Source organism: Halichoeres trimaculatus, unplaced genomic scaffold (genome assembly GCF_033239565.1).
Source record: "Halichoeres trimaculatus isolate MK-OKI-2021-1 unplaced genomic scaffold, fHalTri1.1 fHalTri1_scaffold_15, whole genome shotgun sequence".
NCBI classification, from domain to species: domain Eukaryota; kingdom Metazoa; phylum Chordata; class Actinopteri; order Labriformes; family Labridae; genus Halichoeres; species Halichoeres trimaculatus.
The window spans coordinates 2,791,299-2,808,712 of record NW_027437193.1 but is presented as its reverse complement, the minus strand read 5'-3'; the positions used below and the strand labels follow the sequence as shown (position 1 = coordinate 2,808,712).

Here is a 17,414-nt window from a genome sequence, read left to right as displayed (position 1 = left end):
ACTCCAGAACACCGGCTGCTTCTTTTCTCTCTAAGCTGAAGGTTTCTGATTGGTGGAGCAGCCACAGTGTTTTTATTTCCCCTCCCTCCATCCACAGTAACCTGACCCCCAGCTGTGATGGACCTGGTTTAGTTCCTCCTAACCAACGGCCTTTTTGATCCTGATGGTGTGAATGTGTCTCTGTCAGCTCCCAGTGTTCCAGTTTAAAGAGTGACCCTGTAAACTGGAGACAATCTATACACAGCACGCATTTTGTGGCATTTCCTTTGACTAAAACTGGAAAATATCCCTGGTTATGTCCTCCTCTCTACCAATCAGAGCTAACGTAACCTCACTCTTCATTTTATTGATAGACTCTCAAGTTTGAACAGACCACTGCAGAATAACTGCTGACTGTGGGTTGGAGTCAACATTAGCACAAACAGTTTAGCCCTTTAAGCCTTTTAGCCTTTAACTTCTGTTATAGCTTTTAGCTTGTGATAGATTTAAGATTGGGTTTTAAGCCTTAAGCCCATGTTTTAGCCATTAGCTTTTGCTTTAGCTTTGAGCTTGTGTTTTAGCCTTTAGGACATCTTTTAGCCTTTAGCTTCTTTTTTTAGCTTTACGCTTGTATTCTAGCCTCAAGGCCATTGCTTAAGCCTTCAGCTTCTGTTTAACCCCATGTTTAAGCCATAAGCTCGTGTTTTAGCCTTAAGCTTGTGTTTTAGCCTTAAGCTTGTGTTTTAGCCTTGAAGCCATCTTTAACCCTTTTGCCTGTGTTCAAGCTTGTGTTAATGCCGTTCACTCATATTTCAGCTTTTAGCTTGTGTTTCATCCTTGGGCCCATGTTTGAGCCAATAGCTACTGCTTTGGCCTTTAGCCGTTGTTTTTAACATTTAGCTTGTGTTTTAGCCTTTAGCTTGTGTTTTAGCCTTTTAGCCTCTGTTTCAACCTTTAGCCCGTGTTTTAGCCTTTTAGCCTTTGTTTCAACCTTTAGCCAGTGTTTTAGCCTTAAGTTTATATTTTAGCCTTTAGTTTATGTATTAGCCTTAAGTTTATATTTTAGCCTTTAGTTTATGTATCAGCCTTAAGTTTATATTTTAGCCTTTAGTTTATGTTTTAGCCTTTTAGCCTTTGTTTTAACCTTTAGCCCGTGTTTTAGCCTTAAGTTTATATTTTAGCCTTTAGCCTTTGTCTTAGCCTTTATTTTGGCCTTTAGCCTTTGTTTTAACCTTTAGCCCATGTTTTAGCCTTTGGCCTTTGTCCTATCCTTTGTTTTAGCCTTTAGCTTGTGTTTCAACCTGCTGTAAATCAGTCTGGTTCTGTCTGACTCGGTTGGGAAGCTGAGAAATAGCATTTCAAGAAACAGCTGCGTTGAGGGCAAAATATGATTAACTACCCCCTAATATTCAAAAACTGTTTAGGGGACATGATGGAAGTTTTAATCTGAGGGGAGAGTTTATCTGGAAAAACTTGCTGTTAGAACAATGATCAGAACAAATATATATACATTATTTATATATATCTCAAAGTTTAGGTGACTGGATTTTTATTTGTCAATAAACAATGGAGAAGGAGTGAAAATGAATATGTTAACTCTCTTGTTTTCCTTTTTGGATAATGTAAAATAAGATAAACTGATGATTTATTTATATATTTATTAATTTTCATTTTAGGTTGATTTCAAAGTTGCAAAATTTCTCTGTTTAAACTTTCTAAGTAAATGTTGATGATAATCAGAGAATAAGGCAACAAATCAAACTCTGAGAATGAAATGAGCACACTGTGAGTGTGTCAGTGGAAACCAGGTGGAGTGGAAGTGGGCAGGATAAACACACACACACACACACACACACACACACACACACACACACACACACACACACACACACACACACACACACACACGCACACACACACACACACACACACAGCTGTGACTAACCCTCAGTGGTTTGTGTTTCCACTCAGTCTGGTTGTGTAACACATTCAGTCCTCGTCCTGTTTCTCTAAATGACGGAGTGTTTCTAACTGAAAACTTTCTGAAAACACACACACACACACAAACCTTCCTCCTGATGATCGCTTTCTGAGAAACACTTGATGTCAGACCGATAAACGAGCTTTGTGACAGATAGAGAGTGATGGTGAGGAAATATGGATGTGAATAAATCTCTCTGTGCTTATAAAGCTGCCGGTATATGTGCGGGGTTATCTGAGTGTTTCAGCTTTAAATCCTCCTGCTGTCGACCACATGAGCCATGTTTCACACTATCACACACACACACACTTCTCCACAGCTGCTCTTTGAGACCCCCGTGCTTCATCTCCTTTATTAATGACCACAAGTCCTCAGACGGTTGGGATCAGATGAACAGACAGATCAGGTCATGAGAGGAGCGTCTTTAAAGCACTGAGACACCAAACGGTGCGACGAGTCCTGGGAATAACGTGGGTAATGTGATGGTGCATCGTTTGCATGAGCTGTAATGTCTTCTTCATTTGACCTTCATCTGGAGGAAAGGTCAGAGCAGGTCAGCTCACTTTTGAAAGCATGGCTGCTTTAAACCCAACAAAATGCCCCCCTGTCTGGTCTTTCTAGGGTCCCCCTTCACTCATCAGTGAATCCAACTTCAGAGAATTCAGTTTGATGATGTTCATCAAGCTTTTCCTGCCCTGGGTTTCTTACAGCCTGATTCTTTTAGATGGATCTTTGGTAATCAATCAATCAATCAATCAATCTTTATTTGTATAGCGCCAAATCAAAACACACATTATTTTATGACACTCTCCAAAATCATGAACAGGTCTAGTCCTGTAAATGTTCATAAAATTTTATCAACAGACTCCCAAAATCAAGACAAGATAATGATGATGATCTCAAGATAAGGAATCTGATCTCATCTGAACCCACCATGAGTACAGAGCTTTGCAGCAGGTCGTCCACTTCACCGATTCCCAGGAACCTTTGAGACAAACTCAGATCCTCCCAGAGAGGTGTATGGTCAGTAACTATAACAGGACATTAAGACTAGAAGTTAGACTGACAGAAAAAGAGGGAAACAGGAGCCCTGTGTGTCAGTTCCCCCCAGCAGTCTAAACCTATAGCAGCCTGACTAAGAGCTGGTTCAGACCTGATCCAGCTCTAACTGTAAGCTTTATCAAAAAGGAAAGTTTTAAGTCTACACTTAAAGGTTGAGACCGTGTCTGCTCCCCGACCTCAACCGGTAAGTTATTCCAAAGAAGAGGAGCCTGATAACTAAAGGCTCGACCTCCCAGACTACTTTTAGAGACCCTAGGTACAACGAGCAGACCTGCATGTTGAGAACGCAAAGACCTAGACGGATTATACGGAACAATTAAGTCTTTAAGATAGGACGGCCCGATGCCATTAAGCGCTTTGTAAGTCAAAAGAAGAATTTTAAACTCTATCCTAGATTTTATAGGTAACCAGTGTAGAGACGCTAACACTGGAGAGATGTGCTCTCTAACTCTTTAATTTAGAGGTCTGCAAATTATATCAGACTCAGGTAATAGCTAGACAAAGTTTTTCTTATTTCTTTAAAAGTAGCACATAACTTCTTTAAAATAATGTCCAAATTTATTGTCGCAAGTTACAATTGTTAGGTTACTGTTTTTTCCAGTTTCTTTGAAATCTACTCCAAATTTTGAGGTAATATAAGCAGATAATTTATTAGAAATTAAAGCACAACCCTCCACAAAATGTTTGTAGAAGAATCCCAACGTTTCTGCTGTTTCCAGAGAAACAGGTGATAAACAGCTCAGATAATTACCTTTGAAATGTTCAGTGAATAATTCAGTTTCCCAATAAACAGTTGATAGTTCGCTATTTGTTATTTAATTTCACCATAATGGAGATCAGATGCAAAATGATAAACCTTTATGATACGGCCTATAATGTTTGACATGATACAACTGAAGGCTTCAGATGTGATATTCACCAAGAGCGGGGTTGTAAATTGGCCTGTCTAATTATTACCTCAGTGTGATGGAATTTGCAAACCTCTTAAGAAAAGTGTTACCGGATATTTTGAAGGTATGGTGGTTATTCTGAAATTCTTTGCTCACAGTCAGAGTTAAATCATACTCACATGATTTTGTGGAAACACTTCTAAACACTTTATTTCATTATGAGGTTATAGTTGGAGCTGAATCAGGATTGGACCAGATCTTAGACTGTTATAAGGCTCAGACTGTAATGTTTCAGTACAGGCGTCATGAGCAGCATTTATGTATCGTCTTTAAAGCAGAAGTCACAGGTTTAACTCCACAACCCTCTGCTGGAAACCTCCCTACCTTCCTACGCCTGCTCTCACTTCCTGTCTCTCTTCAGCCGTCTTGTCTCAAAGGGCAAAACTAACCCAAACAGTCGCCCTGAGAATCAATAGATTAGAGTTTTATTATGCTGACGACACAGTGATATCTGCCTCAGTCATCACTGTCTGCTCTATGAATGTTGGCTGGTCCTCTCTGACACTGGATTATTCTTCAGTATGAGTCTGTTTAAGGTCTGCTCCCTTCATAACAATGACTTTAATCAGACTGAAGAATGCACAATCTTTACTTTTTGGTTGCAGGAACTTTCTTCTCGTCACTACGATCAGACCAGAGACAGGAGGCGAAGCTGTCCCTGTTTGTTGTTTTGTTAACTTGGAATAAACAGACCTAAAACTGAAGGATCTGGACTCATAAGGAGGGGCATTCAAAGTCTAAAACCTCCCTCCTGATTTCATTAAATGTTCGCCTCCAGTTTGTGTGAAAAAGAAGAGAAACAGCTGACACGTAACAGAATTATTTAACCTTATTTTAAAGAGTTTGTGAATGATACAGATCAGAACCCTTAGAGTTAGGAATAAAAACAAAACAGTTGTTCAGTTCATTATGTCAAGCTTTATTTAACAAAGTCACACAGCATGGCATTGTTCAGTCAAGTTTCTTTGAGTATATTCTTAAAGAGAGGGTTTAGGGCTTTTTCCAGTCTGTATTCTGTCCCTCTGGTGCCACCGTAGAATCTTCAGATAATTTACAGCTCAAATATAATCTCTGTTTTTTCCTCACAGGTGTTTTAGAAAACTTTGAAACACTTTATTTTAGCTGCTGTCTCTTTAAGAAACCCCCTATCCTCTGATTGGCCAGCCCTCTGAAGGCCTGTGAGAGCAGGCCTTGGTGTTTGAGGCCCACAATGTGTCAGGAACAAATCTTAGAACAGTTCACAGACAGATTCAGGGATTTCTACAACATATGAATATGTGGAGGTTTGATAATCTGCACATGCTCAGTCCGAACATCCAGCGTCGAAACTTTAAAGCTAATGTTTAAGATATGGGAAAGCAGGATTCACACTCTTTAAAGTGAAAGCAGAACGATTAACAGGATGTAAATGTGATATTTACAAAATCAGGACATATAAACATAAAAATGATCATCTCAGCATCAAAAAGTATTTTTCATCTTCACAAAGATTCAAGAATGACAGGAAGCTTTCACATCTGTTTCAATGAACAGAGTAGTATCTATACATCTTATTATACAGCATTCTTCTATCAGAGACAGGAAGCTGAAGTCTCTCTCTGTGAAGTCGTCTTCAGGGGAAGTTTTCTCTGAAGTTTCGATGAGTTCCTACGAGACAGAACGGGAAATATGACGTTAATCAACATGAATGTCAAACAGACTGAACACAGTAAAAAGAACGAGTCTTTAACTCTGAGCGTACAGCTAATCTAAAGCCTGGCTACCTGTCAATCAACTCAACCCCGCCCCTAATCATGTTTTTAATTACTTCAGCTTTAAAGACCTGAAAAATGACGAGTTAGATAACAACCCTCTATTTTCATCGTCTGAATTAATTATTTTAAAGTGAAGCTTTATGAGGATTAACTCACTTTTGGAGGCAGCCTCTAGTGGACGCTCCAGCAACTGCAGTTTGTAGCCCTTCAGGATTGGCTTCACTTTTCAAAACCGGCGCTTCCGCTCAGTAACTCTTTCTTCTTTAACACTTTACAAAATACTTCCGCGAATTTTTTTGCGCGAAATGATGCTGCTGCTTCCAGCGTTTTAACACGCAGAGAAAAATCTGATCACATCGCCTTTTTTCTTTTTCTTCAAACTCCACGCTGAATCCCTTTGTTTTTCAGAATTAAAGCTCTTTAACTTGTTTTAAAAAGCTCCATTCATTACAGATTGTTCTTGATTTTATATTTCAGCTCCGTCTGTGAGGTTTATATATGATGCCCCTTTTTTCCTTGTGTCTCCATCACAAGATTTACCCAGAGAGCTTTCTGTTTTTATTCCTCAGACTCTGGAGCTCTCTGTTTTTCAGAGAAAACTAAAGTTCAACTTTTTTAATCAGCTCATAATATGGGATTATTTCTTTTTAGCCCCAAACTGGATTATTATTACCACTGTTACATTACTCACAACTTTTTAAATGTCACTTTTTTTTTTACCACTTTCATTTAACTAATTGAATTCATTTTTAGGAATTTAATTAAATTCTTTTTTAAATTAATTTTGTTGTCATTATTAATTTTTAGTTTTGAATTTAATTTTAAATCATTAATATTATTTTCATTTATTCGTTTTATTGTTATTAATTTTTATTCAAAAATCATCTTAATTTGGTTACTTTTATTTTAATCTTTTATTTAAATACTGTGCTGGCTTTAATCCTTGAAATGCTTTTATTTTATTTTATTTTATTTTTTTTATATTTTTTTAATTATTATTATTAGTTATATTTTAAACCTTTTTTTGCGGCAGTGTCACTGGCAGAATTTTTCCTTATTTTATCTTTTGTTGTTTTTATTTTTCTGATATTTTCTTCTTTTCATCAGGTACTTTTTTTATTTTTATTCTTTTTGTATATCGTTTCAACTCTCCATTTTATTTTGTTTTAATTCTTTTCCTCCTCACATTTCTCTTTATTCCTCTTCAGCTGTTAACTTTTATTTTGTAGAGCACTCTGTAACCATGTTTTGAAAAGTGCCGTACAAACAAAGTTTATTAAAATTGTTATAATATAGTTTTTTTTTGTTTTTTCAGAGCTCTCCTCACATGTTGTGGTCATGTGTCTCTGTTTTCCTGTAAACACTTTGAGCTTTGTGTCTGAATGAATAAAATGTGAAATATAAAGAAATGTGAGTTTGTGTTGAAGATCTTAAACTCTGTCCTTCTGTACAGTGTGCTGATGAAGAAATCACATTTTCAGACTTCAGTAACTTTTTTTCAGTCTTAAATGGACACACACTGGTTCCAGGATATAAACTGGACCCTTCACCTCAGCTCCAAGTCTGAAAAGTTCACGGCTGAAGCTCAGATGTTCAGGCTGAGAAAGGTGAATATTACAGACAGAGGGTATTTATGAGAGTTTCATACTCACACTGACTGATCCACAGTTTGAACGTCATCAGGATGTTGAAGATGACGGTCTTGATGAAGATGAGCCTGAGGCCGAGGATGGTCAGAGACAGAGAGTTCACGGTGGGATCTGCAGACAGCAGCGGTGTAAAAGTCAGACACACATGATCGTGAATTCAGATCCTCCATATCTAACCAAGAGTCAAGCTTTCAGGTGTGTTAAATACTAACCTGGCTCTAGAGAACGTTCACAGACTCCAGACTCAGCTTCCACTGAAAGACAAACACACGAGTCGTTAGTATGACGGACAAACTTCAAGAAGAGAAAACACGATTCTGTGCTGACACACAAGATCTAACTCTGTTTTTATTTCTCTTTTTAGATAAAGTACAACAGAATGTCTTTTTCACTTACATTCACTGCATTTCTCTTCATCTGCAGTTCCGTTTAAGAAAGCCACCTGGCTGTACATCTTCTCATCAAATACCATAGTGGGCTCCGGCTTGTCAAAGAGACCATCGATCTTATTCGTTGCTTTGAATTTGCTGAACCCGGTAGCCAGGCACACCTTGTCCGTTTCATCCCCGACTTTGTAGTAGGCTGGCTCAGTATCATTTTCTGTAAAACACAGAGAGAAAACTTATCAGATCTCAGGAATGATGCTCCAGAGACGACAGGCTGGACGCTCTGTCGGATGCTTTTGATCATTGAACAAATGTCGTCACTCACAGACGCACCGTGAGTCAGCTTCACTCAAAAACACTCATGTCCACGCTTTACAGCACAGCTTGGAAACACCCTTAAAAACTGTTGCGATTTGTCCAAAAGAAGAAAAAAAAAGTTTTTATTTAATCCTGATGACCTCTTGTGGTCAACCTGCAGTACCTTTTCTGCCCACCAGGGTGTTTCCTGAACTTCTACATCTCATATGAACATGTTGAACACTGTTTTTAGTTTGTCAGCAGTGCAGTTTTTCAGAGTAAGAAAAAATGTGGATTAAATCTACATTTGACAAATTTAAAGGAAACCTCCACTTTTTAAAATGCAAAGCGGATGTTAAAGTGTTATAAGCTGCAGTTCCATGAGTGTCCACTGGAGGCTGTGTGCAGAAACAGCAGAAACCACATACACACCCATTGAAAAAGCCGATCTTTACAACAGAAATCAACACGTTTACAGCCTGGTTGAAAAAAATGATTTTAGTCCGAATAAATAATTTCTCTTATTGTGCATTTTTTAAACATTTTAGACATCACTTATATTACGTCATGATAGTTCAGCGTTATGACACTTTGTGAGCAGCTAACGTTAATAACCCTGAAATGAAACTCAGGTTCAATCATTGACTTACTTAAAGAGACAAAGAGTCTGGATCCTGATCCAAACAGAAGTTTCCGGTCGTTGTTATTCACACAACATTTTTTCCTGCTGCGAATAGGGACTGGGTCTGACTGAGTGGAGCTCAGGTCTTTAAATACAGGATAGAACAAAGATAAAGATAAAGACTTGAATCTGTCTTAAAGAAACCCTGACACCAAAAAAAATTAATCCAAAAAAAAAAAAAAAATGTCCCAATGTTCAAAATTGTCAATATGAGCCATGTTCATCTGAAAGGTCCAGAAAAAATGTCTTTCTGCTTGATGTCAGAAGACAAAATTGATGCTAATTTCTTTTTTAAAAAATCTACCATCAGGGGAAAAAACATAGGTTTTATGTTTTTGTTTTTGTTTTTTGCTCTATACAAACAGTTTAGGGGGGGGGGTTCCGTTATTTTTTTTTACTAAACATACGCATGGAGTTCAGTTTTGCAGAGTTCTCAGCCTGAGGCTGTGTAAAGAAAACAAGTTTAGCTTCAGTTAGCATTACTGAAGTGAAAAATGTTTAACAGTCAGAGTTTTATCTTTTTCAGATACATTTAATATAAAATTTCGTCTGTTCACTTACTCGCCTGAACAAAAAGTTTGATCCCAGCTCCAAACACCGTCCTGATGTTATCAGACACACAGAGATTCATTCAGCAGCAGAAACTAGCAGCATGGCTGAGACTGAGATTACAACATTTAATCTTCAACTAAAGTAAATTCTTCAGGTAGTTTTTAACAGCGTGTTTTTAACCGTTGTGACTAAAGGTTTGTGTTTTCTGTTAAAGTCATAATGTTTTGAGTGATTTTCAGAGTTAAACCCTCTGTTGTGGGTGTTACAGTGTAATTTGAAAATGTGTGTGATAAATTTAATTCACTAAATGAATTAATAATCTGTTTCCAAAGCAGAGCTTGGGGTTATTCACATTCACATGTTACTGAAAAACGTCAGTGTCCGACATCGTCTCATTATCATTCATCCTCTGGTTCTTTGTTTTTTAAGTGTTGTGAAACATCAGTTGGGTCTTTGCTTAGATTCAAGCAGATATTTTTAAGTGTTTTTTGATGTAGTTAGAGGCGGGAATTGTTAAGATATTACTGATATGAATGCCTTTATCAATTCTGCTAATCAATTCTTTATGTGAACTTTCTGTACAAAAAGTAACTCAACAAATTTTAGGTGTCAACATGTCATTGAGTTTATAAGTTAAAAGATATGAAATTGGACACTGGATCTGGATATCTCTGTATGTGATAAGTAATAATAAGCAAAATTTGAAGTAGGCCATCTAGTGTCTCAAAGTGATTATAGCCAAGCTTTGAGACGTTTAGAACCTTGCCGTAGTTACGAAGCCAGCACTGAGCCTACACGCAACTTTGTGCAAACTGCAAGCATATCAATGCAATCTCCCCTATACGTTAGCATCAAGCTACCGCTCATATTTTTTATATATGTCTATGTTAATATCTCTTTTGGTAAATAAGGAGCTTTATACCCTCTTGAATGTATTGAATATGAATCTAGTGTGAGAGAGTAATTTTCCCATCCCTAAGTGTAGTAAGGAAGAAAAATTAAATCTGAAGAAGCTCAATAACAAAACTTTTGCTTCTAATAAGTTTGAAAACCACTTTTATCTTGAAACTTTTAGAGTGAACTCACTGGTTTCCACTGAAAGACGAACTCCTGATCCAAAAACGATCTTCTGGACTCCAGACTGAGTCACACATCCAGCAGAGCTCTAACAAGAACTGAACTCACCATGTCCTCTGCCCGTGTTTAACTCTGTGTCTTTAAAATTAAACTGTCATGGTGGAAATTAGACGTTAAAAAGATTAACTCACTCTGAGACTGAGTGCCTTTATAAAAAGAACATTTCTAGAAATAATCAGTGTTTATCACTGAAGGTTTGACTTTGTGTCTCTTTATCTTTATATATTTAGTTATTGATCAAATTTAAAAACAAGTTTAACACTTGTTTTTTTTTCTGTGTGCATCATTTATCAAACTTGTGTTGTCCTATGAGCTTTCATTACAACATCATTGAAAATTTTAATGATTCAACCAAAATTACAGATTCTCATGATTCTCATTTAGTGTTATTGTAAATATTTAGTCTCTGATGAAGAAATTTACCCCTAAGAGTTTTTCTCTTTCAGAAAAAAGTTGAGATTTTCTTACTGGGCTGTACGTAGACTTTGGTTCCCTTCCCAAAGACGAGTTTACGAGCAGCGTCATTCACACTGTGATTGCTGCCAACACAACAACCTCTGGGTACTTAATCAGATTCATCTCTGTTCAAAACAATAACTTATTTAGTACTGCAGTGTTCTCTAATGTTAAACCTTAACATTATCACACTCAGTGTCGGGGTTTAGGTTAAAGGATGTTTGGCACATGGGTGGCAGAGTTAGAAAATGTGTCTTAACTTTGACAACAATTAAAATGTGATTTTAAATAAACCATGCTCAAAATGATTTAAGAAATGAACGTCTTTTTGAAATACATTTTTATAGAAGTGTAAGATAAATGTCGCTCATACCAAGCCAGTTTTTACCAGAATCGAACAAAAAAAAAAACTTGCCTGGTTTTGATTATTTTGCAGTGTAACCATCAACCTTTAAGTATATAAAATAAACTTACTTGGTTGGACCGTCAGTTTACTTCCTGAACCAAAGTACATCTTAAAACCACCAGATCCAGTCACACTGTGATCCAGACAACTACAGAAACACTGACCTCGGACCAGAACTGACAACATTCACTGCTCATACACTGCAAAAACTGAAATATAATTAAGTTTTTGCATCTTATTTGAGTAACATGTGAGCCTAGCGTAGTCATTCATTATAAGACTTTATCACACACAAACCTGAACTCCCACCATAATAACATCAAATATTAAAAAATACATGCCTTTTTGCACATCATTCCAGTACTCACTGTAAATTTTCATCGTCAAGTGCTTTTCATTTTTATTCTCGAGAACCAATCTTTGTGTATATATCTCGCTCCTTTTCTATTTTTTTCCCTACTTTTCTATATTTCTTTACATTTCTTCAAATTTCTAATTTATATTCTTTACATTATTCTATTTTTATTTTTATTTTATTTCTGCACATTTTTGTGAGCCGCTGTGACAAAAGAAAATCTCCCAAGGGGGATCAATAAAGAATATTCTATTCTATTCTGAATATATAAAATAAACTTACTTGATTCAACCGTCAGTCTAGTTCCAGAGCCAAAGTACATCTTATTACCAGATCCAGTCACACTGTGATCCAGACAATTACACAAACACTGACCTCAGACCAGAACTGACAACATTCACCACTCATACACTGTAAAAACTGAAATCTTACCAAGTGCTCATGTCTATATTCTTTTAAGAGTGTTTTATAGGATTAAACATGAGCCATCCACCTGGTAGGTCCAGATTTTTTTTTTTGTTTATTTCTTATTTTTTGTTCGTTTGTTTTGTTAAGTTTGTTACATTAAATCAAACATGAGCCATCCACCTGGTGGGTCTAGGATTTTTTTTATTTTATTTTATTTATTTATTTTAGTGTGTTTCATTAGATTTAATATGAGCCATCCACCTGGTGTATGTTGTATTATTTATTTATTTATTTATTTTTTGAGGCTATCAAAGAGAAATATAACACTTGAAAAGAGTGAAAAAAAAATCTGTCAAGGAGATAAAATAAGTTTACTTCATTACTTTCTTGTATTTTTCTGATCATTTTATTTCAGTAACTTGGCTCGCTCATTTTTCAAATCAGGTGTTGTTTTTTTCACACTTGCTTAAATTTCATTTGTTGCAGGGTAAAGATGAATTTCAAAGATGGTTTAAAAACAGATGTTGAATCAAATTCTGCCTCTCCATTTTCTCTGTTTCAGCAGAGGAACAAACGAATCAGTTATTCAGGGCTAACTGACGGAGGTCGTCGTATCGTCTGCATACAGGGAGAGTCTAAAGCTGAGATCAGCAGAACCAGAACAGCAGCTGTTACACAGATATTAAAGATTTCTCAGGGTGTTACCCGTGTTTGTTAATACTCTAAAGAGGGCTAAACCAATCAGCTACTTAACTCAGGGTAAAGAAAGTAAATAAGTGTAGCTGTTAAAGTTTGAACCTGTTCTGGATGAGTTTAACTGAACTGTTCTGACCTTTTTAAGTCCACAGAGTTTTTCTTTAAATGAGAAACTTCAGTTCAGAATTTCTGAGCTAAAATGTTTAGGTTTTCTTTGTTCTTACTTGTTTCTACGTGTAGAGTCGTTCCAGAGCCGAAGAGGAGCTTCACTCCATCATTCACACAATGAAAACGGACTCAACAAAAACAGACACAGCTTTCGGCAAAACTCCCCTCTGAAAGAAGTCATAAACAATAAAAACCCAGCATCAGGATTGTCCTCTGAGTGAAATGTAAAAGTTTACTAGATTTAATCAATGGAAGGATGTTGTTTTTTTTTTGTTTTTTTGTTTTTTTAAACAGTTTCACCTTAGTCTCCATTTTTAGTGGTTTCTATCATTAGCTGTTCAGTTCAGAGAGCTGAAGTTAACAGGTTAAATGGTTTAACAATGGTTTATGGTAAAGGTTAGTTATGAAGCTCATTATACAAGTTCAGTGGTTTTTGAGTTCGTAAGCAGCTCAGATATAAAATATTTTTTTATTGTGTTGCAGAGATGTCCAGTTTGGGTTGGTAAAAAGTTGTGTCAACATAATGACGTCACATTATACAAGTCTGCATGATGTGACAATTTTCAGAGTTAGTGACATCTACTGATGACACTGATGGTAAATTTAAAATATCAGGTCAAGATGTTAAGAGATTTTAAAAAGGATTTTCTGTTTCAAAGCTGATTTTTAAGTCTTAAAAATTAAAATTAAGTTACTTTTTATCCATTTTAACAAAGATTTAAAGACTTTATATTGTATAAAAGAGCCTCAGATGTCAGTTTATCCTACAAAGAACACAGTTTTTAGAGATAATACGTTTGAGTTTCAATCTGATTTTGGATCATAGTGTCGATACTCACGGTTTTCTACGGTGAGTTTTGTCCCTGTTCCAAAAATCAATCTCCTTCCTCCTGAATCAGTCACACCGTGAAGCTACGCCAAACAAAAACCTCGTAGCTGAACGGACTCTGCTCCGTCTCTTTAAAGTGACTTCAGTTAACAGCAGTTTGTCACTGAATTTGTACTTTAGAGATAATAATTTATACCAATTAAATACATTACAACACGTTTTCATGTGAAGTTTGGATAAATGTGGTATTTATAGGATATTCACAGACATTTCATGGAGTTTAGAGTCAGACCAGTTTGGTTGGTTTAGATTTAACAGTTTACTTTTAAAGGGAATGAATTTCTTACCTGGTTCAACTAAAAGTTTGATGCCAGATCCAAAGATCAGCTTGTTAACTGACACACCGTGAACAACTCAGCTACAAAAACCATCGGGGTCAATGACCTGAAGCTACTCCAATGAAAACTATCTTTTCTGGGGTTTTTTCTCTATGAAATTACTGATTCTGGGATGAAACATAAAAAAAATGTTTATGTAACTGAAATTAAGATATCTCTGTGCTCTTATGAGTTCTGATGAGACGTTTCAGAAGCCAGAGTACAAAGTTTGGTTGGTTCAGACTAGACACTTTGATTTTTAACGTGAATTATATTATATTTCATATCTGATTTAACTAAAAGTCTGAATTCAGAGCCAAAGGTCAGTTTGTTAACACATGAGCCAGACACACCGAGAACAACCAGCGTAACAAACGATCAGGGTTAAAGACCCAAAGCTTTCTGTACCTTTTTTAATAAAAACTGGTGAATATTTTCCTACTGATTTTTTTTGTATCTTGAAAATTCAAATGTAAAGAAAAGAAACTAGACCAAGATTTGTTTTGTTTTCCTTCATATTAACAAGGTTTCAGAAGTTTTAAAACCAGGTAAAAATCTTGTTTCTCTGCATGAATATTTGATCTGATCTGGTTCAATTACAAGTCTGAGGCTAGAACTAAAGACGAATTCAGTATTTGAAGAGAAAATCACACCATGATCAACCCTCAGTAGAAGATAATAGAGGATAATAATAAAAATAATCTAAACTGGGTATTTTTCCTCATTTGAAGAGCTTTTGAGCATTTTCTGAGAAATAAAATCTTACCTGATTCAACTTTTAATCTGGTGCCAGAACCAAAGATGAGTTTGCTGCCTGAAAATCCAGACACACCTTGGGAAACTCTGTAGCATAAACCATGCCCTAAAAGTAGTTCACCTCCTCATGGAGCCTATGGCTGAAAAAAGTTGTATACTACAGAAAAATTGTGGGTGTGAAAGAAAATTACAAAATATTTTCTTCTTAAGTTTTATTTGGAATTTGGTTGTTCTCGATTTGAAAGAGTTTCTTTCAAAATAAGAAAATGTTTAACCCAGTTTAAACTAACGGCAAAGAGGAGTTTTAATTTGAAAAGCCAGACAACAAATAACAATCACTGGATTAAATTCAAAAAGCTACTTAAATAAGTAGATGCAAAAACGCAATTCATGAAAGTGTTAATGTGTCTCTTTTAAGCCACGGCCACCTGATAAATCTACAAAAATGTCTTATTTCAAAATATCAATAGACAAAAATTACACCTGAATTGTTTATTTATTTATTTTTAAGTCAATAAGAGAAGAAAAAACTACTTGTTGAGTTTCTTGATTTAAATTTAGTCTAAATACATATTTCACTCAAATAAGACAGTATGTATTAAAAATGAGACACTTTCACCATTTCAGTTTTTTCAGAGTGGAAGTGGAAATGTGTTTTCTATAGGCAGCTAAGTTTTCTCTTTGTGTATTATTTGTTCATCACTAAATGACATTAAAACTTGATAAAATATTAAGTCAGAGTTTTTATTTTTAACTTTGATTTTTTATAAATGAAAAGAAAAAACATCCTACCTGATTGGACAGTTAGTCTGACACCGGGGCCAAAGAAGAGTTTGTAATTTGAAAGTCCAGACACACCGTGAACAACTCAATGATATAAAACACATGGGTTGGAGACTCTAGTTTTACCCTTATGTTTAAGTACTACAGGTATTTCAACGAGGTAACAAAAGTATCTTTATGTTTACAGAAACCCGGTAAAACATGACAAATGTGTTTTTTTAACAGAAGTGAAATTTTTCAGCAAAGAAATCCAACTTGCAAGGAATTTTTAAAGTTCAGAACCAGGTAAGAAAAACTGACTTTGGTTGTTTCCAGATCAAACATTGTTCATTTTGCAAAGTAAGAAAACTTTTTACCTGGTTCAACTTTTAATCTGACGCCAGAACCAAAGAAGAGTCTGACACTGGACGAGCTCGACACACTATGATGAACCCAGTTACGTAAACCCACAATTAGATACGTTTAATTTTCTGTGATTCCTTGAGTGTTAGTTTGTTTTCTTAAATCTCGACTCAACTGAACTAGTTTTTATCAAAATAGCAGTTTTTTTTTTTGCCTTAAACACAGAATTAGGTTTCATTATCATGTGGACAGAGGCCTTCTTTGGGCTAATAATATCAATCAACCTGCTGATCTGATTTTTAGAAATCATATCTTCAGAAACAGGATTAATTATCCCACTTTATTACTCCAACAGGAATAAGTTACAACAGCTCCTGTCCCCAAATAAACCAGTAATTTCAGAAAGACGAGCTGTGACAGAGGCCGTCACATCGTCTGCATACAGTCATAGTTTAAAGCATCAGCTGTTTCCGTAAAAATGAAATCTAAACTGGACATTTATCTGTTTGTTCAGACTGTGAGAGACATTTCAGTTTCTTTAAAAATAGAGCTTAATGTGATTACTCCAGATTAACTAAAAAAAAATTTAGTCTCACCTGATTCAACCAAAAGTTTGACGCCGGAGCCAAAGATGAGTTTGGAGTATGAGTCAGACACACCGTGAACAACCCAGTTACATTAATCACTGCATTTAAGACACAGTGCTGTACAACATGTTATCATTTTTTTAAAGAGAAGATCATGTTTGTTTTTTATTGTCGAGCGTTAAGAAGAGTGTTTTCTGTTTTTAGTTCAGAAGCTGATCGACTTTTTTATGTTTTTATAACAAAAATCTGGCAAAGAAAGCTCAATGTGATTATTATATTAAATATTTTGTTGTTGTTTTGAAGAATAAAATCTTACCTGGTTCAACTTTTAGTCTGACGCCGGAGCCAAAGATAAGTTTGTTGACTGAGCCATACACACCATGAACAACCCAGTGACGTTAACCTCTGGAGCTCTTTGAGGTTTACGACTTATACCAGAGGAACAATACTACAGAAAAATACTTTATATTACCGAGTTTGATCGTTTTAACATGAACAACTGTTTCCTTTAGAGTCAAAAAATCTTTACTGTTGTCTAGTTTTACTTCCGGAAATAAGATGTGAATTTAAGTTAAATCAGTTTAATCAAATCATCTGCAAACAGAGTTTTTGTTACGCAAACTACCGTAAAACTTTCTTTAGAGAAAGTGAATTCGGGGATTTGCTAAATCAAATTTTCATTCAACAGTGTGTAACAGACACTGTAGTTCATTAAATTTAATTCTGACAAACTTTTTCTCCCAGGTTTAACTTTGTGTTAAAGTCAGCTGATGGTTGAAATGTTAGCGCTGTAGCACCTCGACCATAAATTCACAAAATGAA

At 35.8% G+C, this 17,414-nt stretch overlaps 1 protein-coding gene across 1 annotated transcript; it reads right to left on the bottom strand.

Moving 5' to 3' along the window:
• Positions 1 to 4,889: 4,889 nt before the first annotated feature.
• On the bottom strand, positions 4,890 to 12,089 carry LOC141804220 (M1-specific T cell receptor alpha chain-like). Its single transcript, XM_074688546.1, has 6 exons — positions 12,079 to 12,089; positions 11,929 to 11,990; positions 7,772 to 7,975; positions 7,588 to 7,629; positions 7,379 to 7,486; positions 4,890 to 5,619 (listed from the first exon to the last, which is right to left on the bottom strand). Coding segments are annotated over exons 1-6 (429 nt in total). The 3' UTR covers positions 4,890 to 5,617.
• Between the last annotated feature and the right edge of the window lie 5,325 nt (positions 12,090 to 17,414).